A 22,415-nucleotide genomic window follows, 5' to 3' on the forward strand; every position below is an offset into this window, starting at 1 on the left:
ATCAACTGATAAGCGTGTTGTGAATAAGTAAATATGTGCAAATGTTTCTCACCATGTTCAGCTTTAGTAAGCTATGGCAAGCCAATTTTTGCCATTGAACAGTAGCTGTGTTGACTTATTCATGCATCCCCCCAATCAAGACACGAAGGTAGCAGAGGACTTGGTGCATAAAAATTCCCCACAATGCAGTAAACCGCAGTAAAGGAGTTCAACAAACTCCGGACATTCACCCAGGAGCCCACTGTTGTCCTTTCTGAATGTAAAGCCAAACCATGATATTTATTTGGCTAAACCTAAATATGTACTTTTGTTGACACCCCAGCATTAGTTGCCATGTGCTTTTGTTGCCTAATCATAACCACATGCTTGTGTTGCCTAATACTAACCATGTGCTTTTGTTGATTTCCCGGCATCGGTTGCCACATTCTTTTGTTGCTGAAACATAAATACGTGCTATTGTCAGCATCCTGGCATTAGTTGCCACGTGCCTTTGTTGTCTAATCCTAACCTTGTGCTTTTTGTTAATATCCCAGCCTTGATTACCACGTGCTTTTGTTGGTTAAACATAGCCACGTGCTTTTGTTACCATCCTGGTTACCGCATGCTTTTGTTGCCTTATACTAACCATGTGCTTTTGTTGACATCCTGGCATTGGTTGCCATGTGCTTTTATTGCCCTATCCTAACCATTGGCAGGCATCTTGCCTAGATTACGCCTTTCACCATTTCCTCCATCTCCAGATCATGAAGTCACCTCATCTTCTACGTCACTTTAGAAACACGGATATGATGAGTATTCATATAAGAATGAAACATGCAAATGAAATGTATGTTTGGTTTGTAGAAGAGTACAATGCCGACATTATCTCCTGGCAACTAGGCTGAGCGTGTTCCTGTGCTCAGTTAATTTTAGACCTTTTTTAAAATGTAAAGTTGTAAAGAAAACTGGAATGTCCTGTAAGCTCTACTAGGAAACAAAAATCTGATAAATAAAACCATTTTTGTCAGATTGTCACTTTGATTAATGATGATAAAGGTTATTATCTCATTCTCTAATCTTCATAAATGTTCTAGTTACATTTTCCTCATAATCTCACTGCTGCAGTGACCCATTTTTCCATCAGCATCATTAAAATCTCATCTTGTTTTATGTCATCTTATCGTTTCACAGGACAAGATTATCTTCTCTGTATCGATTAAAGTTAACATGTGTGCCGCAGAGCGTTGGTGTGTCTGTTTGTGTGGAGAAGAACTACCGAAAAGATTTTCCCCCCTCCTAGCTTTCTTTGTGAAGCAGAGATGGCTTTCAACAAACCCAAACCTGTCTTCAAACTGAGGTGGTAATAATTTACCACTGACCCCAACATCACATGGATGTACCACTCTCAGAAAATCACTTGCTGGATCTTTTTTTTTTATTATTTATTTATTTTTTTACCTTGAAAGGACAGGCTGTACCGAAATATGAGGCTTTGAAGCTTTGAATGAACTGGTACATTGTGCACTGGCCAAGCACGGCCATTGAATGAAATAGTACAAGAGCAAACAAGAAAATGTTGAATTCAGTTCAGAAAAAAAAAAAAAAACCTATATACAAAACACTAGTGTTGCATGTAGCAACACCATAGACCTAAAAGTAATGGATATGGCCACCTTGACATCACCAATCGGCTTGTAGACTCACGTTTTCACCAACACATTGCAGCGTTCCCCAGCAATGTTTGAGCCACCAAACCTGGGTGCTTTTCACCAACCCACCCCTGCTTCCCAATGGCTTTTGTGCCACCAACCTTGAGTGTTTTCAGCCAAAACATGAAGCTTTTCTAACCATAACCAAGTGTTTTTGTGCCTAAACCTAAGCAACATCACTGTCACATACCATCACATCCAGACGAGAAGTGACCACCAGACTCCAGCACAAAAGTCTATTGTTTGTGAGACCCATCCACCACCACTCCAGTTCACCTTACTGGTGCCTTCACGCACCCTATATAACACCACTACCAGCAGCGTTTGAACCTGATGTAATACTGCTGCATGTCATGTGGATATGATAGGTTCGGCTGCATTTCCCAGCGATGTTTTAGCCATTGAAATTGAGTGTTTTTCGTCAAAACATCATAGCGTCTCCCAGCCGTGTTTTAGCCATAATACCTTGGTATTTTTCCTCAAAATATTGCAGCATTTCCCAGTGGTGTTTGAGCCACAGCACCTTGAAGTTTTTCACCAACACATTGCAGCATCTCATTTGGTCATTTGGGCCACGGAATTTGGGTATTTTTCATCGAATCATCACAGCATTTCCCGCAGTGTTTGAGCTGTGGAACTGAGCTGCGGCATTTGAGCCACGGAACCTGGTTGTTTTTCATCAACACATTGCCGCATCTCCTGGTAGTGTTTGGGCCATGGAGCTTTGGTATTTTTCACAGACACATTGCCCAGAGATGCTTGAGCTACCAAATCTAGGGGATTTTCATGACACATCAAAGTGTTTCCCGGTAGCATTTAAGCCACTGAACAGGGCAAAAAACGAAGTACCATAACCAAGTGTTTTTTGTGCTTGAACCTAACCACACCTTCACCATAGCATTATTTAAAAACACGTGCTAAAAATGTACAAATGTAACATACACATGGTTGACAGGAACAAACAATGATAACATTTTTTTTCCTGACGATTGAGTTGGCATACCACAACCATGGCTGTCTCTACAGTATGTGATCTCAAAGGCCTTTCAGTACCAGCTAAACAGACATTTAAATAATATCCAGACAGTTTTGGTTGCAGCATTTACAGTTTCCTCCAAATGGACATCCTACCTCTGAAGGCTGCAACGGTGCCAGTACCTTACCAGCTGTCTGGCTCTGTTGTTTGGCAGCCTGCGGCCCTCAGACCGCTTCACATTCTCTGCGTATCCAAGGCAGATGAGTGTCAACAGCTTGAGCCTGCACTGACAGCACAGCCAAGGCCAACAGCATGACTAATGGCTGGTATAAAGGCTATGTAGAATAATATGTATGATTCACATACAGGTTTTCTGAGCAACCTTCATCCTTCATTACATTTTAATCTCCAGTGACTTTGACGCTGGAGACATCAAAATTTTGGTGCTAACTTGAATGTGTTTTTGATATATAGTTACAGTGCTCTTTCTAGGGTTTATTGGTAAGATATGAAACTCCTGATTTTGTTTATAGCACTCACAGAGACTTAAAATTGACAAAGCTCTGACAGTCATTCGGGAGAGCGTTTGTGGATTTAGGGTGCTCTTGGGCACTATAACAGAATCATGGGAGTGTTTCAGCACAATAAATCCTTTTTGACTTTCATGCAATATCTTCCAGCTGTTATGTCCAACCAATATAGCTCTTCATTCAGGCTTTAGGTCACCAACATCTCAGTTCAAGAATAATGTTGCAATTTTGCAAACACAAAAATTAACAAAATTAAAGTATCTACTGCAATTTGTGCAACTGAATTCTGCAATTTTGTTTTAAAAATGGGTTCAAACTGGAAAAATGTTTAACCATATTTAGCAGATAACGCTTCAGTTATCTGCGATGCCTCATCTCTGGACATGGTCAAAAAACTCTCTTACATCTGCTGACAGCGACTTACTTTTAAATTTGAGAGTAATAACTACATGACAGAAACCCATAAAATGTTAATAAAAGTAATATCCTCACACCTATTTCCCTTGTCAAACAGAAAAAAAGGCAACTTTAAGTCATTATAAACACACTGAATTTAAACTCAAGAGAAACAGAATAAAACTCACCCAAACCGTCTTGGTTACTCTTGTTAGTAATCTACTAGTAAATCCACTCTTCCAAGAAGCAGCTGCTCCAGTCTTTGCAAATAAATCCTTAATTCAACAAGTTATGTAAAAACATGTTGTTATTCTCCATGGCCTCCCTACTGTCCGACGGCTGTTTACAGTCTTGTAACTTCACCCTCTCCCACTGTGCGTCACTATGTCTTTCAGCTCAAATGCCTGTTCCACCAGTAGAGACTGGAGACTGAGCTCTGGTGGTGCGTGCTGTGCACTACATACAATGAGTTTGATAGAAAGAGAAGCAGTTGTATTAAAAAACATACCTGTGGGATTTCTAAATACCCTGGTGAACCATAACACTGGGATACCACCCAAACCCATCTCAGGTTGCCCTTGCCATGTTATCATAATTTCTGATTTAATAGTAGTGTCTAAATGTCAAAATGTATTCAATCTGTAGAGGTGTTCATTTTTTGCCTGTAACACCAGAGCTTGTATGCTATCAGCCAGTAATGCAGAGTAAAGTTTTATGTCTGTTTCATGAGTGAGATATTTAGGTATTTTTTGCAGAGTGGGAGAGGAATCTGTAGAGTGCATATATAGCCAGCCTTGATGCAATACCGGGTCCTCTGACGATCCAGAACTTACCTCTTTACACCATCTACCTCCAAGCTGATTAGGAATTCAGCAACCTTAAGGTGTGCATATCCATCCATATCCCCCAGCAACAATAAACTGCCAGTAAAACACTTTTGGGAATTACTGCAGTTTGTTTTGTCTTGGGTACTCGTCCTTACAAGCACATGCTTCACTTACATGTTTGCATTGCATCAAGTTTGAGCCAGAAGCCTGCAACTGCTTAGCCTCTGCAATTCTTGGACCAGTTTTGAGTAATTATGTACTTGCAAATATCATCTGTGCTGCACATGTTTGTTACACATGGAAGATCTCAGCTTACATAGCAAATGCGTGTTCCTCTGGCTTCATTCAGCCATTTGTGAGTTTATGAAATGCTAATCCACAGGGACAAAGCAGAGGCAATGTGATGCTTGAGTGGAGTATCTTGAAGTAGCCACTGAGATGAGACGTACTGTACTGTACTCTTTTATTGACTACATTCCTTGTCAGCATTCAAAGAGCTCTGACATCCTTTGAATGGGTCAAGCCTGCTTGATTGAAAATGTTATTTTCTTCTCTTTTCAGTGCATTGGTTCAGTGGTTCACAAGGAAATTATATCTTTAGTAGGTGCTTGTTTTTTATGCATACCCTAAAATACAGAATCACACTAGAAGAAGAGCATGTGTATATTTTATCATTACATTGTTGTGTGAAAAGTTGTTTGTTGGTGGAGCGACCTTTAAAGAAATTTACAATGTTAACTGCTGATGCGAGTGTGTCACTGAGGTCTTGAGACCATTGTTTTTTGCCAAAGGGGCCAGCCAAGTTGTCACAAGAAAATGTTGACAATGAACATTAGTTGCAAACCATGGTACCTTCCATGTCTGGTATTATTTGTAATGTATTATATGGAGCTGACTTTGTTATTGTGGGCTTGAAGGGATGGTGGTTGGTGTGACACCTGCCAAGCTGCAGACCACCATTTAAAAAAAAAAAAACAACAACAACAACAAAAGCAGCTGTTTTTTAGTGACTCATCACTGTGTTGCCAGCTGCTTTTTTAGCCTCCAAATGTGGATGTTTTTTAACAAGTGGTCACTGTGTTTCCAATAAGGATAGTGTAATGAAAAGTGATTGTTTTTGACTGCAACATTGCTGCATTTCCATCGTGGATAAGGCCATGAAAAGTTTTTTTTTAATCGAGGCATTGCTGAATTTCCAGCAGAAAATATGGTCTCTTTCCAACCATTACCAAGTGGTTTTTGTGCCTAAAACATATACCTGTACCTGTACCTAAACCTGTATCCGCTGCATGAGGACGTGCAAATGTGATTTTTCTATGCTATGTAGTAACGTACAATGTAAACATTTTTTGCTGGTAATAGAGGTGCATGTGCTTGGCAGTAGAAAGGTACAGGATGTGTCTAACAGCTTGTTTAGTGCTCCTTATCACTGTATATACATGAGAACACCATTTAATCTTTATAAGGAAGATTAAGGTAAAAAAAAAGTCCTCAGCAATGAAATCCGTAGACCCTAAGCTGAGCTGCAATTGAAGGTCTTGGATTTTCATCTCCTGCTTATTGTACCTTAGCAATGAGCGCTGACTCACGCCTGCCTCTGTTATTTCATCCATTGGTGAATGTCACATGGCTCTTTTCTGAAGCTGTAATTTATTTCCATGATCCCCTACAATTCTGCCTTTTCCATCACTGCCAGAATTGCACAAGAGTCGGGTTTTACTTGTCAGCAGAGATCTCAATTTCTCTCTCAACAGTAGCTTTAATAGAGCAGAATGCCGCCTGGCTCGCACTGTGTTATCATCGCTGTATTACCCCCAAATAACACAACAGACAAAAGCTCAAAACAACAAAGAAGTTTGAAACCTTTTCTCGAGGTTGATGAAATGTGCTTCAGCAAAGTGATGAAATCACTAACTGAGAAGAGTTTATCTGAGGGGAAAGTGAGTACACACAGACAGGAAATCACAACGCCAAACACTGGAAAGTATTGAACATATAAGATTGATGGTATTTAAAAGTGTAAGAGAATTTTTCTGGTAAAGACACAATTCTCCTCTCATTTGCTTTCACTGGGAAAATCTGTTCTCACATTTTAGCAGTCCAGTGAGGCACTTTTGGAGGCATCAGTGCAAGGTGCCTTAAAGGGACAGTTCAGCCAGAAATCCAAAATACATATTTTTTGTATATGTAGAAATGTATCGTGGACACGGCAAGTGCCGTCTGGCCACATTCTCAACTGATATAGATCGTATGTGGATCATGCTGCAGTGGCAGGTGCCGTCTGCCTATCCACTGGTATATAACAACACAATGACTGGTTCTGTCCAGCCACGTTCTCCCCTGACGCCTTCCAGCAGTTTATCATGCCTGTGCGCATGCCTATGGCTTTTGGTGTAGAGATCTTCCACCAAAAGCACTATAAAAGTGGCTGTATCTGTATTTGACAAGTTGGGAATGAAAACGGGCTGGTTATATGGATGGCAGGTTTAATTAGGTTGAAAAAAATCCATTCATATGTGAAACTGCTCACAACAAGGTGTGTTGATTATCTTGAGTAACTGGGTCATGAATTTTTTTGGCACTTTTGAGCTTCATAAGCTGAGTGCCATCTAGTTCCATTATATTGACGTCTCGATGCCCAATATCCCCAACACTCAATAACTCTCTCCAAAACAATCTAGAAGGAAAAGAGGGAAAATATGTATTTTTCATTTGTAGGTGAACTGTCCAGTAAAACGTGATCATAAAGCTCAAATCTGCATTTTTTTGTAACCTTAGTAGAATATCACGTGACTCATCTGTTCAAACACAAAGATTTGTATATTAATATTTGCTTTAACTTCTCCTCTTATTATTCTTTTGTTCTGGCACTCGATATTCTGTTGTGGTACAATTGAGCAATTTCTGTCATAGCTGAGTGGTTTCCTTCAACCGTGCAAAAGGTTTCTGAACCACACGCCTTCACACAGTGAAAAAAGTAATAAAAAGAAAGATAAGAAATCTGAAGACAAAGCGCTTCTTTGGGACTGCTAATGGACAAGCTGTTCAGATAAAATGTCTAGCAATGAACTTCACATCTGTGCTGTGCCCTGCATGTAAATGTTGTGTCTGGATAATGCTGATTGTTAGTTTGGTCTTCCAGTGCCACAGATTTTTTTGTTCCTGACATGTGAGGAGACTTGTCTTCAGTCAGTTTTTATATAAGCCTTGTGCTCTTGTGCTCTTGTGCTGGGACATTGTAGCCACTTTATTTCTATGAGCTCACTGCAGTAGTAGCTGAGAAGATGAAATCACAAATGGAGCAGAGATTCGGTGCCGGCAGAGCAGTGAAGTTGTGCGTGCGTCAGCTGTTTTCATTCATGCTTTAAAATCACTCTCATTCACAAGCTGTGTGGTTATCAGCTGACAGGCAATGTCCAATCATATACATGCAGGTGTACAGCATGGCTTTTACAGCCTGACATATTCTGATATGCTCATGCCAACACCTTTTACTGCTGCAGTTCCTTTAATACTGTTCATCAAACAAAGATTTTATATAAATGTGTAAAATAATACATCATAGCCTTTTGCTATAATTACTAAATTCCTTACTTTAATCCTTTAAACCTGCATATTAGCTTGATTTTTTTTAAAAGCATGGAGAGAAGGCAATGAGCAATGGAAAAAAAACAAACAAAAAATAAACCCCAAAATTAGCAAGATATTAATAAAAGAGAAAATTAACTGAAAATGAGAAAAAATGGAAAGTGCTTTAAAAAAAATATAGAATATATATAATTATGAAATTTTAAATATGTTAATCTGATAATTATAAATTTAGTTTGTCCCTAGCTTTTTTCTGTCTTCCCTAGACATTTTACCCCAGACAATTTTCCCTAGCTTAATAATAATGCGACATTATCTGCATATAGATTGATTTAATGTATTACACCAACTATTTAGATAGCTGTGAAATAAATTGGCGTATTAATTAAAAAAAAACCAAAAAAAAAACCAACAACATTATAATATCCTTATATAACACAACAATTTTTTTACTTTGCAGTTATCAAAAGTTAGTGATAATTCTGATTGACAGCTGTGGTTGTACAATAAAAACCAAAAGCACAGAAAATATTCACTGACTTCTCTTTTTTAATGTAGACTTTTAATTCAAATGATTCAAAATGAGAAAAAGCTCCACATTCTACACATTTTTGGTTCTAAAATACAATGACTTTAAAGCAAATGCAATTGCATGATTATATGCAGCCAGCTGTGTGAAATAATTTCTCATTAGGGATTCCTGCAGAAAAATGCAGAACTGAAGGGCAGCTGTGGAGATAATTCGTTGCTGTAATTTCTCCATTGTGATTTTTATTTCCTGTGCATTGTGAACTGCATTTGGACATTGCCATTATGTGAAATATGCACAGATTTTTTTCTCTATTATCAGAAACCAGCATGTATTGCAGCATGTTGCAAAGTGTCATTGTTCAGATTCAGAAGCACTGCTTGTCTTTTTTTTGTCTCTATTACACACAAACACACTTACACTCTTTCCCTCTCACTCTCATACATATGCAGGTCTCATTTTGTACCCTTTTGCTCTCCCGTACAAACACACACTGCATCTGTCCTCCCACTGCAGCTGAATCTACGCTCCTCTATCTAATCCTCTCTCCCTCCCTCGATCCCCCTTTGCCTCATCTTCTATCCCTCCGTCACCTGCTGGTCTTCCTCTGCTTCTTTATTCCGCTTGCACTCACCGTTTATTCCCTGCGGTGGTGTTCTTGCCTGTTCCTCTGGGTCCGTCCGCACACTGTGACTTAGACCCCAGTCTGTGCTGGATTGTAGAAAAAAAAAACTAAATTTGTTAAAAATGAAAAACACTCTTCTGGACTGCCTGTCTCAAAGGAAATGAGTTGACCTGCATATGTGCTTTTTTCTCCATCTGCTGGCTTCTTTTTAAACAGAAACACTTGCTATGAATTCCATATGACACAGTAAAGTCCTGAGCGCAGTAACAATGAAATCACGTTGAAAGATACTGTCTTTTACTGTTATTTTATTATGTTGATCTGTCTCTAAACATGACATTGAATGCACATCTGTGTATCCTGGAAGGGGGATCCCTCCTTAGTTGCTCTTCCTGAGGTTTCTACATGTTTTTTTCCACTCTAAGGCTTTGAAATTTCTGGCTTCATAAATAAAATCAAATTGAAAATTTTAAAGTTTTTAGGGGAAGAGAGGCCACTCATGGGAATGACATACTTACCTTTCAATCTCTTTTTAACGGCCCGCACATTAACAGATGTAATAGATATCCCTAAAGTTTAATTGTGTCACCCAGGTAAGACAGCAGGGATAAAAGCCAGTTTGCTTCTCTTGAGACTTCAAACCCATCTTATATTTACAATATCATCAACATATTTAAAGTACTAATCCGCGAGATCCTCATTTTGATTTAGATGACATCTTAGTTGATAAACAGTAATCACTCTGGAGTTTTTGCATTGAGCTCTGACAAATCCTTATCTGTTAACTTTTACTGTTGTCCTTTTTAATCCTTAGTGTCAGCAGCATTTAATTAGTAGGAATGTAAACAGAATTAAGTTTAGGAGCTTACAGGAAGTTTGAGAAGGAGGAATAAATTCAAGGATGAGTAGGTGCAGTGTTTGTTGTTTATTTAGCCTGTTTACTGAAGAATAAGCGCTTCATGAGTCAAGATAACGCTGACACACAAACTTCATATAAGAGAGAGAAAGTTGGAACTCATGTTGAAAAAGAATATCAGTTTTTGAACCATCCTCTCCTCTCTCTCCTCTTCAGGGTCTCCTCTCCTCATCAGGTGAAGCACTGTGAGCCGCCAACCCGTCCCCCCGCCCCCACCTTCCCTCCTCCCCCACAGACGTCACCCACTAACCCGAAACCCTAAAATCCCACCTGGCCTCACCTGCCAAACCCCATCTGACAGCTACCACTGGCCCTCCCCTTACCCCATGGTGGCCCCAAGGCCCGCCCTCTCATTGCTGTTGGCTGTCCTGGCCTGCACGGGGCCCGTGCGCCCCTCGCCCCCCCTGCTACTGCGGCCCCGGGAGAGAGAGAGGGACTCGGGTGGGGTCAACATCGCTGTGGTCCACTCGGGCTCCTCCCTGCTCCCGGAGACGGCGGTGGTGGGAGGCGCGGGGGTCGGCGAGCCGGGAGCGGGGCCTGGGCCGGGGCAGGGTCCTGGTCTGGGAAACGGTCTGGGAGCAGGAGGAGCAGGCGGAGGTGGAGGTGGAGCGGGAGGAGGAGGAGGAGGAGGAGGAGGAAGGGGAGTTACGGATACAGCTTCGTTGGAAGGAGCAGCAGCAGCGATGGCCTCGTTTTCCTCCTCCTTCTCAACATCTCTGTCGCTGGCTGCTCTTGTCGGGGAGACGGTGATGACGCCGTCGGGTCAGGCCAACGTCATCTACCTGGCAGTGAATGAGAGCAGCCCGGGCAGCCTGCTGCTGCAGCTGTGTGAGCTGCTGGCCACCACACCTCTGCAGGTACACATACGGCCCACCTGACATAACTCTCCAACCTCCTTACTGGTGCATTTAATCAAAGTTTATAGTAAAGCAACTATCTGACAATCAGCAAGGAGGATTTCAAAAAGGCTTCCAAGACTAAAATCTCCATATGCCAAATCACTCACAAAAAAAAGAATAGAAAAAAAACCATGTTGTTCCCATGTTTTGCTTGTTTGTTAATGCAACTGTGTTGTTGAAATTACAAACTGACCCATAATTCATTCATGTTCGTTCTCATTTCATCTTGTCACTCATTCATTCATTCATCCATAGTATATCACCTGTGGAGGGGAGTCTGCACCTCAACTCTGACAGCTGCTTGTGATCATACTGACAGAGGTAATAAAACACACTACATGCTATACTCTTGATCAATTCACTCATTCATACAATCATCCATTCATTCTTCTGTGAAAAAAGTGAATTTTGCATGTTTCAGTCTATCACTCTATTTGTTTTCAGAACGCTGGACAGGTCTTGTTAGAAATGTCTTAAATTGAGGATGATATTAACTCTTTTAAGTCACACTTTCTATCTTATTTTCAGGTCCTGTCTGTGGCTTATTTGCATATCAAATGCTTCCTGTGAGAATTGTGCTGTCAGCTACACTTAGCTTCAATTTGCTCCCCCGAATCGCTACAAGAAAACAAGCGTTAAGTCATCAAGCCAGCCTTAAATCACCATTGCTCCTCCTCATATCATTACAGAAAGTAATGGCAATTTCCAGAACTTCGTGCATATATCGAGATGTCATTACGGCTGCTGACAATCCTTTCTTGAACGGAGATCACAACAGAACTCTGGTCACCAGAACGTTCATACACAACATGCCTTGTGTGCAGCATCATGTATGCAACAGCCACACCTGTTAGAGAGCCCTGCAGGAGCCGAGGTGGCTCGTAAGCCGTGAGCTTATCTGTTGTTTTCGTGGTGTGAAGCAGCTTAAGTTGTACAGGTGCAACACACACTCGTCCCCTGACAGGATGCCAGTCCACTGCAGGGACTTAAATCCGATTTTATCTCTGCGAACACTGATTGCCAATCAGAGCAGTACACAAGTCTCATTTTTAAAAGCCTCCAACAGTTTCATTACTTCAATAAAGAGTTTCTTCAGCAATCCTGATATTTGTTCGCAAGAAAATAAAGCTCTGTGGCCAGCATGTGTACAAACACATAGTTTCAATTATTTTGCTCACTTTTTTAACCCTCAGGGACTGTTTAGTGCATTTTATGCACTTTTCATTTTTTTTTTTTATCCTTTTGGCTGTGCTCATGCATATAAGATTGGCAAGATAGCATATTTGTTTAATCTTGGAATTTCCAGCTCAGCTCTTACAATTAGTCTAAAATACACTGGAAACAAAATTGTTACATTCATACGGCTAAGTGCACAAAGTGTACCAATAAAACCCATTCAAACTGCAATTTTTGATACCATAGCCATCAAAGCATGTTTTCATGCTTTTTAATATTTATGGCGTCATTCTGGGCATTTGCCTTAGAATATTTAATTTTTACTATTTTCCACCTGATTATGTCATTTTTACCATATTTTGTATATGGTAAAAATACATGCTGCTTCCACCAGGTGCACTGACACAGTCAATGTTGCTGCAAATCATTGATATATCCATTGATGGCTTTGATAATCAAAAAAGAAAAAAAAAAAATACTTAGCATGTAGTGTATAGAAAATAATTTTGTGTTGTTCTGTGTGTTTTTTGTTGTTTTTTTTCATGTAAAAACATAGTAGCATCATGGCAAAAAACCTGACATGCAAAGGGTTAAAATTCTGCACACTAATGGATAGTTGATATTTATAATAAGGACTGATGCTTTTGAAAAACATTGATGAAACTAGAAATGTATATTAAGTGCCTGAGCATGAACTGTTCAAGGACCCTCTTGGAATGCAAGCAGCTGGCTACTGCACGTGGACATGTCCAACAGCCCGCTCCATCGTGGACACGTCCAACAGATGGCTCCAGCCCAGAAATGTGCGACAGCCCTCTCCTGTATGTGTCCCACAGTCAACCCTTTCCCCACAGGGGCTGCCAACTCCCACACATCTGCCATGCGTCTCACGTTTTGGGCTCGAAGAAAATCTCACGCCAAAACACAGTGAGGACGGAGAACAATCATGTAAAAAAGTGAACAACTTTGACTCTAGAACAGCTGAATGTGTGACAGCCACAGCATTTCATCATCGCGGATCAAACAGCTGATGGTTGGACAGCAGCGCAGTGTGGCAGACAAACAGAGCTCAGTTTCCTCTCAAAGTCATTTTAAATTTTGTGCTGATTTTTGGCGATTTCGTGCCTCATACTTTTGGAAACTTGTCCTACACAATTAATCAAATTGCTTTCAAATTGGGTATGTCCAATCCTAACCCCTTCATGATTAATATCTATCAAAGGTCCATGCAAATCTTTTGCAGTTTTCCCGTGGCGTGGCATAAAATTGTGATGTCTTGCTATAAATCAGGACATTTTTTTAACTGTGGAGTACATTGTCCGATGTGCCTGAAAGTTCATAGGTATTATAAGGGTCCTGCCCTGAACACATCAATATGACAATATTCACCAGTCGTAATAGCGCCACCAACTGGCAAGAGCAAGTAAGCCTTGAGGGACAATCATCATTGGATCTACATGATATTTAAATGGTTTGGTCTACAAATTATGTACACCAAGATGACATGGAATTTATGTCCCCTCCACTGCCACTTAATTGCCGCTGGAGGTACTACACCATGCCATGTATGAAATCTGGTACATGTTTCTATCATGTCCAGACATACAAATAATGCTCTCTGCGTGCATTATCCGACTTTAACAGTCATGTTAGCCAGTGTCCCATCAGCACCCAGACATATGTGGGGGTGCGAGGGCCCTTTCAATGCTACTTGCAGCTTTAATATTTTTTTAAAGTGAATTTTGTGCGCAGAGCAATACAAATGTAAGTGACAATAAAGTAGCCCTAATGGTTAATTTATGTCTAACGTCCCATGCATAAGAATAAAAGAAATTGCAGCTCTGATGAATATGAGTGCGATGTAAAAATTAGGCTGATGTAATGCTTTTTGTCTCTGTGCTTTGTGTCATTGTGCCAGGGTTTGGTGTTCGAGGAGGAGAGACCACCACCGCCAAACCGCGCGCCGCTGGCCCCCATGCTGGAGTTTGTCTCTGCGCAGACGGGGGTTCCCGTGGTTGCCGTAGGGGGAGGGGCCAGCCTAGGACGAGAGCCACAGGTAGACATGGATTACTTGGTTTTTTTTTTTAAAAAAAACAATCAGATTAGTTCATGTTTCATAGGGTTAAACAACAGTCATGTGGCCATATAAATACAGAGACAGTTTTAGCTCCGCCTTTCAGCTCCTCCCTTCTGTTCATACTGACCATTTTAAAATGTCTAATCCCAAAGTATTTTCAGTGTAAGTGTTGGGGGAGAAAATCTACATTGTTAAGTATATCTGAAGCTATTATGAGATGGGGTTCTTCTTAGAATTGCATTATTGAGTTATTCTTTTGAGTTTTTTTTTTTTGAATTCATGATAAATATATCAATTTTATCAATTTTGCATTAATTTGACATAAATTTATTTATTTTTTGGCCTCTTGGAAGTAGCACAACTAGATATGAAAACAGCATTAACATATTACGACCTCATGTAGTTTATTTGACGAATGTATTAACATATTTAGATAGATAAAAATAAATAAATAAGTAAATTAACAAATACATAAAATGACAATAGTAAAGATAAGTATAATACTTAAAATGTAAATAAGAGGTAATTGAAAGGCTAACAGCACAAAGTAAAATAATGAATATTAAAATAAAATAGGGAGTAGTAAAACTGCAAAACAGACTAAAATGTAGAAATAAATTGTCAATTGATAAATTCAGTTCAATCAAAAGCCAAACTGAAAAGGTGGGTTTGAGTTTGCTTTCATTACAAAAACAAGCCAATTCCAAACTTTTTTTGGAATTTTCTTACACCACATTAGGTTCTCATCAAAGCAAGAACTGACACTAACTCAAAGCTGATGTTGCTCCTCACAGAAATGTACATTTTAGCTCTGGATGTGACAAATGCTTCAGACCTGTAAGTAATATTGATGTGTAACACTCACTTTCTGTAAGCTGAGTGAAAAATATGCAGTTTCATGCAGACTAAAGTCCCTTGCAGGATGACGTTATTTTCCAAATGCTAAACATCTCAGAAAACATGCTGCTCTGCCCTCATCACTAAGCAGCAATGAGGAAGAGGAAATTTCATTTTTGTCAGAATTGCTCTAGTTCTGTCACTGCTGCTAAGCTCGTCAGCATCAGAAGTGCTTCTTGTCACTGAGCAGAGGAAATATGTTTGTAATTTGACATTTTTCTTAGTGCACACTGAGTTAGTACTGCATTAGTCCAACTGTGAAAGGGTGCATTAGCAATTGCAATCAATATATTTTCACATTTTATCCACATGTTTTTGTGCGGATCATTTTTTGGATCAAACCCAGCGTTTCTGTTTCAAAATCCAGCTAATCACGATGACTGCTGTGTCATTCTGTTTTAAATGATGCTCGCTTGCCCATTGTTGCAGACTAATTAATGGGTGTCAGCTCTCCAAGTGGCTAATCTGTGTGTGACAAAAGGTAATGTTTTGCTGACAGACATTAGCGATAAGTAGATCAAGCTAACAAAGCAGTTCAGCATGGCAGATGTGGTATTTAATAAATGGGCCAATTTACTTTAAGTGGATCTTTTTGACAGTATAATGTGGTTAGTACAATTTCTGCACAACTGTAACTTCAAATAGCACTACAGCTCGTAACTGAACTGTCAGCATGTGAAAATATTCATTATCAAAGCGGCTGAGATTAAGGTGGGAGGTGAGTTTGCTTTGAAGTCTCACAAGGTGCTGAAATACTTTTGCTCTTGTTAGACTCAGTAAAGTCCCTTTGATTACATTTCTACAACTCACGTGCTTCTGCTTCTATGTTTAAATACTGATGCTGGATTTGTACCAAACCTCTTTAATTGCAATATGAAGATTCACTTAGCTCTAAGATTTTCCCTCAAACTCTTGGTGCCACATGGATGAGCTGCTCAAGGGATAAGACTCTGATAATCTAAGATAAAATAAGATAAGACGACATAATGTAACATAATGTATTATAACATAGCATAGAGTAGCATAGTATGACATGACATGACATGACATGAGAGCAGACATTATTTATTTTCAAGGGAAAAGCAAGTATTTCTATTGGCTGCCTTAAAGGTGGGGTAGACCACAAATGAGCAAAGAATTATTTAGCCTATCTATCTAGCCACCCCATGCTCTCTCTGTCTTACTCCCCGCTGCGTACTGCTTCCCCAGAGGAGAGCAGGCAGCAGCTCCAGAGACGGACCTGTAGTTGGTAGCTGTAGCAACTTGAATTTTCAAACTGTAAATCTCTCAGTGAGTTGGTGGCCAGCAGCAGGGGCAGATCTAACCTGCATACAGGCAGCAACAGAAAGTTTGCAAATACAACAGGGAGTTAAGGGGATCTCCATCCCTTGGAACTGGGTTTGCCCTCATGGGGGTCTATCTCTTGAGCTGCTTCCCGCTCTCCTCCTGCAGAGGGGGTTCATAGCGGTGGAGATTGAGGCAGAGGACACACTGTGATTTGAGGCTCTAGCTAACATTAGCTACGTACATGTGAACTTGAAGCCAAAGCCGTGAGTCTTTTGCTACATTTAGCAGAAGGCTAAACTGCAACATTTCCTCTTCATCGTTAAATCTTTATTTTATTTATTGCCTCTGTCACTTTTTAGACTCTTTTATTGATAGGTCTGTGCTCCCTTTTTGTATTGCTTTGCAGTGTAGGAAGTTGGAATATTATCAACTTTCTCTGCAGTATATTTGCGATTGAATTGGACTTTCAAAGCAGGGATTTTGCCACATGTCTGCATTTGTAGAACAATCAATAGGAACACCCTTTTTCTGAAATGGCCGAAGTCTCCTATCACAGCCAGGACTTTAAAAAGCTTGAAAACAGCCAGAAAACAGCCAGATTCCAGCCTTACTGAAGCACCCCCAGATCACTTTTGATCCTCCTACAAATTTCGTAGTGGGTGCAGGACACTGTGGCTCGTAAGCCTCTCCAGGTCGCTGTCTCACTATTAGATGACTAGGTGTTGACCAAAGGTGAAAATTTGTCTTATCAGAGAAGATGACCATACTTGAGTCTTCTATGGTGCGGTGCTTATGGTTATTTTCAAACTTAGTTTTTGATTCTAATTATTTTTGAGGTACTACTAGCACTGTTTTTGCACTCCAGTTGGTCCCATTAGGATAGCGATGGCCACACCAGTGTTTTTAATGTTAAATAACATTTGGTTCAGGTGATCACTTAATCATGAGGATTTCTTATGTTGGAAATGAATAAAATGAATGTCATACATGCAGAGATACTGACTTAAGAAAAATTTGAAATAGCTTCTTAAGTATTTTTTTGTCCAGAGCTGTATACAGCATACATTTCTTTTTATATGCGGTCATCATGGCAGTTGTGTTCTTGGAAGCCTACCTGACTGGCCCTTATAAACCCCCACAGCTTAGTTTCAACTAGAAGAGACAGGCTAATTAGTAGATAAATTAGCACAAATAGATTGCCAGTTACGAGCAGAGAACAAGGATTCAGCTTATCTCTTTTCTTTTACACTGTGTTGGAGTTAAATGTTGCTTGGCTGGAGAAGCTACGCTTTTGTGACCCTGCCTGTCAGGGTTTAACACAACAAATGGGCATACTTGCCCCCAGAGCAGCTCTGCATTTCAGAAATGTTTGTAAAACTAAAGTCTTATCAGTTCTTAATTGCCTTTGGGATGCTAAGTCATGCATTTTTTGTCCCGATACACGCCAAGAATCAATCAACCTTGTGTCAACTCGTGCTTCAAAAACTGAGGCTTGGGACACAGCGTCAGTCATTCATTGTTTCTGGTGAATACTCTCATGAGTGTTTTAGCTCCAGCTTCCAAGGCGGCACGAAACTGTTTTTTTTGTTTCAGACTACAACCTCAATACTCACTCTCAGCACGTTTCCCTGCACACTCCACTCCTAGCAGGGTTAAGAAAAGCAGACAAGCTTACATCATAAATCAGGCTGATGCTGGTTTGATATTTGACCTAGTTCAGTGCAGTGTAACCTGAGGTGAGCCCCATCGACAGGGGAAGGCGGCCCGATACTCACAGAAATTTCCTCTTTGATCATCTACTTGCTCACAAAGATGCAGAGACTTGGTGATTAATTTAAACACATGCTCACTGCCTCTTTGGTTTATCTTCAGGAAAGAGAGAAATAATTGTGAACTGCACTTGTAAGGACTTTGGACCATGTCAAAAGAGTCCATAGGAATATGTACGCTGCCATGATAAGTCCTTATTTCAGTGTTTAAGCTGACATTCATGAAAAATACAATAGAAGAAAGACAGGAATGAACTCCTCTTTCAACCTGTGAGCAGCTCATCTATCCAGATTAAATGTGACTGGAGCAGCAGAGAGGAAGGCTATCACTGTTTCTTTCATTGACACTGAAAGCCTTATTCAGAAGCCAAGGACTTTTTTGATGGACAGTCTGTGTTATTCCTCCGAGTGTTCCCCTCTCAGTGAAACTGAAGTAAGTCAACCACGTGGCAAAGAAAAGAGCTGCACTAGTTGAGATTAGCAGTAACAATCTTAGATACTCATAGGCTAACATAACTGGGAGACTTGCAGTATGAGTTCACCAGTCCCTGAATTACAATTAAAAGTGAAAAGTGAATGCCAATACCTACTTGCTAGTAAGCTTTGTCCCAAGATCCCAAAGGTATGTTTTTTCAATATCATTGTAAATACACGTGCCCCTCTTTGTATGTATGTAGTGCACAGCATGCACCACCAGACCTCAGTCTCCAGTTTCTACTGGTTTAACAGGCAGCTGAGCTTAAAGACATGTGACACCTCGTATATATATATATTTATATATATATATATATATATATATATATATTTTTTTTTTTTAACATTTTGTTTGTTTCTGCTGTGTATTTATCAGTCTGAAAAGCTGAAAGGAAGTAGGGGTGAGGGGAGTCAGCACTGCACACTTGCTGGCTTGTCTGCCTGTCTTGTAGTAAACAGTGATGTTGCACGTTACACAGCCGTCACTCAAAAAATTTAAACTCACCACAGCATAGCACAGCACACCACAACCCATGATACAGGAGTGAGTTGGCTGCCAGGCTACAGAGGAAGGACATGGACAGGTGTCTGATAGTATTGGCTAAAAAAAAACCAGTACCAAGCAATATCAGAACTCTGATCACACAATACCTACATCCGAAAATTGTATACCCAAATCAGTTAAAAAATTACAATATGCATGGCTTTGCTTACAACCAATCGCCAAAAGCTTTCTTTGATTGGCCCAGCAGCAGCTACAGCTCACACAGTCTGTGTTGTCGCGTAGTTGAGTGTACTTGACAGGGTTTAGCAAGATTTAGCAATCAGCCCTGATAACATTATTGTGCCTGTCATTCGGGTTAACTATGTTCATATTTTTCAAACTGTAACTTAAATGTAGGGATAATATCTACTTACCTAAATGCTCACATGTACTCATGGGTTAGTATTGTCTCTTTCATTGTTTTCAGGAAAGCGGTTCCATCTACCTCCAGTTCACCTGCTCCACCGCCCTCCAGCTCGAGGTCATCTTTGAAGTACTTGAAGAATACGACTGGACTTCCTTCTCTGTGGTGACCACCCGTCACCACGGCTATGAGGACTTCCTGGCCATGGTGGAGGGTATGACAGACGGTTCATTCATTGGCTGGGAAAAGAAGAGCGTGGTGATTCTTAACGTTACAGATGACCCTGGCGGGGCCCGAACCAAACGGCTGCTCAAAGACAACGAAGCCCAGGTGAGTCAGTTTTGATTATTCTGCTAATTTATTGATATTTTCTGCCAACATGAAATACATGAAATGACCACAACCGCTTATTATCGCTTTACGAGATGCTGGCATGTACGTGCCATAACGGTCACCGTTTTAAACACGTGGTTTCTTAGGTTTAAGCTCTAAAACTTACTTTGTTAGATTTAACAAACAAAAATATTTAGTAAGCAAGCAGTCAGGCAATATTACCATAGCCAATGAAGTAACATTTCCAGTGTTCATACAATTTAAAATTCATAATTTGATTGGCTACATGAAAATCAAAAACAGCATTCTGCTGCAAAAATAAGGTGCACAAGACCCCAGGAATATAAAAAATAAATTCCTTCCGTTTGATTTTTTTCTCTTTATGCTGCAGAAAAGGAGAAACAGGCTATTTAATTTCAGTTGGACTCCAAAAACTCGATACCAGGTTAATCAACTTTGTCAGATCAATATATTTGCAGTGCTCCCTCTGCACCCAGAGTTATGACACCATAAGTTTCTTCTGCAGGCAGTTTAACCAGAGGAAAGGTTCAGAGGAAAAGCTATAACATCTCTCCACTTAAAGTTGACTTACAGTTAAAGCCCTATTTAGGGGAGGTTGACTGAGGACACGCTATTCATTTACACTGACATCCTGGGAGACCACTTACCCACACCGCCTACACACACTACCACACACACTAACGCACACACCTGGGAGCTTTGTAGTTTAACTGCAGCATTTAACTGTTGCAGCTCTGCACTGAAGCTGATCTCCTGACTCACTGAGAATTCGGCACTAAACTGAGGGATTCTTCAGTGGTGCTTCAACCTGTATGATGAGTCCACTTGTGAGAGGGTTTTCAATGCAGACTTGTTTACAAATTGCACATCTTAAAAACATACGGCGTGACACTGCTCTTACTTTTAGAGTGCCAGACTTCTTTTTTTCTCTGACTTTCCCACTATTTTCAGTTTTTCAGTGCCTTCAGGTAGAGAAGTTTTTATCTGTGATAGCTCATTTTGAAGGGACAGTTCACCCCAACATTAAAAACAAACATAATTTTCCTCTTACCTGTAGTGATATTTATCAGTCGAGATTGCTTTGGTGTGAGTTGCCCATTGTTGGAGGTATTGGCCATATAGACATGGATGAATTACTGAATGTGCTTACCGGGCACAGGACCAGTGTAACCCAAAGTGTCAGGGGGCCCCCTGGCCTTCACTTGTGAAATGTCACTCAAATAATATGTACTGATCAGGAGGAGACTGAAAGCAACTAAAAGAGACGCAACAGAACTACTAAATGACGGAAAGAAAATGACTACAAAGCAACACAAAACAACCAAAAAAGACACAAAATTACATCAACAAGACAAATTACCTTAAAAAGAGACCAAAAACTTTAAAAAAAAGACACAAAACAACCACAAAGACACAACCACTAGGAGACACAAAACAACTACAAAGTAACACAAAGCAAACAAAAACTGACACAAAATCACCTCAACAAGAGACAAATGACTACAAAACTCCAAAAGACAACCACACGGACAGACAAAATGATCACACAGGGACACAAAACCACAAAAAATGCGTAACAACTACAAGAAATTGAAAACCACTATAAAATCGTACCTAGCACCAATAAACGTTCCAGCTCATTCAAGGCAGACACCATTAAAGTTTACATCTCTTTTTGTCACAAACACAGATAGTTGTCGTTCAGTAGAAAGAAAATAACTCCTACATAAAACTGCTCACAACAAGGTCTGTGGATTACCTTGATTAACTGGATCAAGACTTTTGCAAAAAGACATCGCTGTTGAATTGTTCAGATATATTTCTTTGGCGCTTTAAGCACCACAAGCCGAGTCTCATCTAGTTCCATTATATTAGAGAGAAGGCAGACGTCTCTATGGCCGATATCGCCAACACTCAACAACTCCTAAAAAAAAAGCACTACAGGTAAGAAGAAAAATGTGCATTTTTGATTTTGAGGTGAACTGACCCTGTAAGGGCACTATTGTAAAGTTGGATGATCTTGGTCAGCAGCCTCAAAAGTGCAAAATTAAAAAGAAATACCAATCAGACTGTACAATGACCCATTACCTTGAAACTTTTTCTGTTAACAGTTTTGAAATGAAGAGACTTTTTCTTTGCATCCTTGCTGTTAAACATAAAAGCTGCAGACAAACCACACAGTCTGGAAAAAATACACAGTAAAGCAGAACAGACATCAGTGAAGTGGTGACCTTAGCTGTGCCGTAACACAAGGACAAGGATCCTTCCTTTTCATTCTCCCCAACCTTCATCTGTGTACATGAGCACTGTCTCCTCTCTTTTTCTACATCTCTCTTTCACACATATCCTTTTTATTCATGTTCATTCCTTGTTCTCCACCATTTTACCATTGTGAGAGTAAATGACCTTTGTCAGAATGAAACCCATGAAAGGGAGAGAGAAAGGAAGACAGAAAGAGAGGGAGAATGGACCAGAAGCAAAAAGAGCCAGAGTGAAATG

The 22,415-nt window shown here is 40.1% G+C and overlaps 1 protein-coding gene across 1 annotated transcript in view; it reads left to right on the forward strand.

Annotated features, from left to right (window-relative positions):
* Positions 1 to 15,664: 15,664 nt before the first annotated feature.
* LOC121958119 (glutamate receptor ionotropic, NMDA 2D-like) overlaps positions 15,665 to 22,415 on the forward strand; it is a 147,345-nt gene continuing 140,594 nt past the window's right edge. The window contains 2 exon segments of the mRNA XM_042506990.1: positions 15,665 to 15,676; positions 19,626 to 19,892. Of these exon segments, the coding sequence (XP_042362924.1) occupies positions 15,665 to 15,676; positions 19,626 to 19,892 (279 nt within the window).

The sequence above is a fragment of the Plectropomus leopardus genome, chromosome 18, assembly GCF_008729295.1.
Source record: "Plectropomus leopardus isolate mb chromosome 18, YSFRI_Pleo_2.0, whole genome shotgun sequence".
Taxonomy (NCBI): domain Eukaryota; kingdom Metazoa; phylum Chordata; class Actinopteri; order Perciformes; family Serranidae; genus Plectropomus; species Plectropomus leopardus.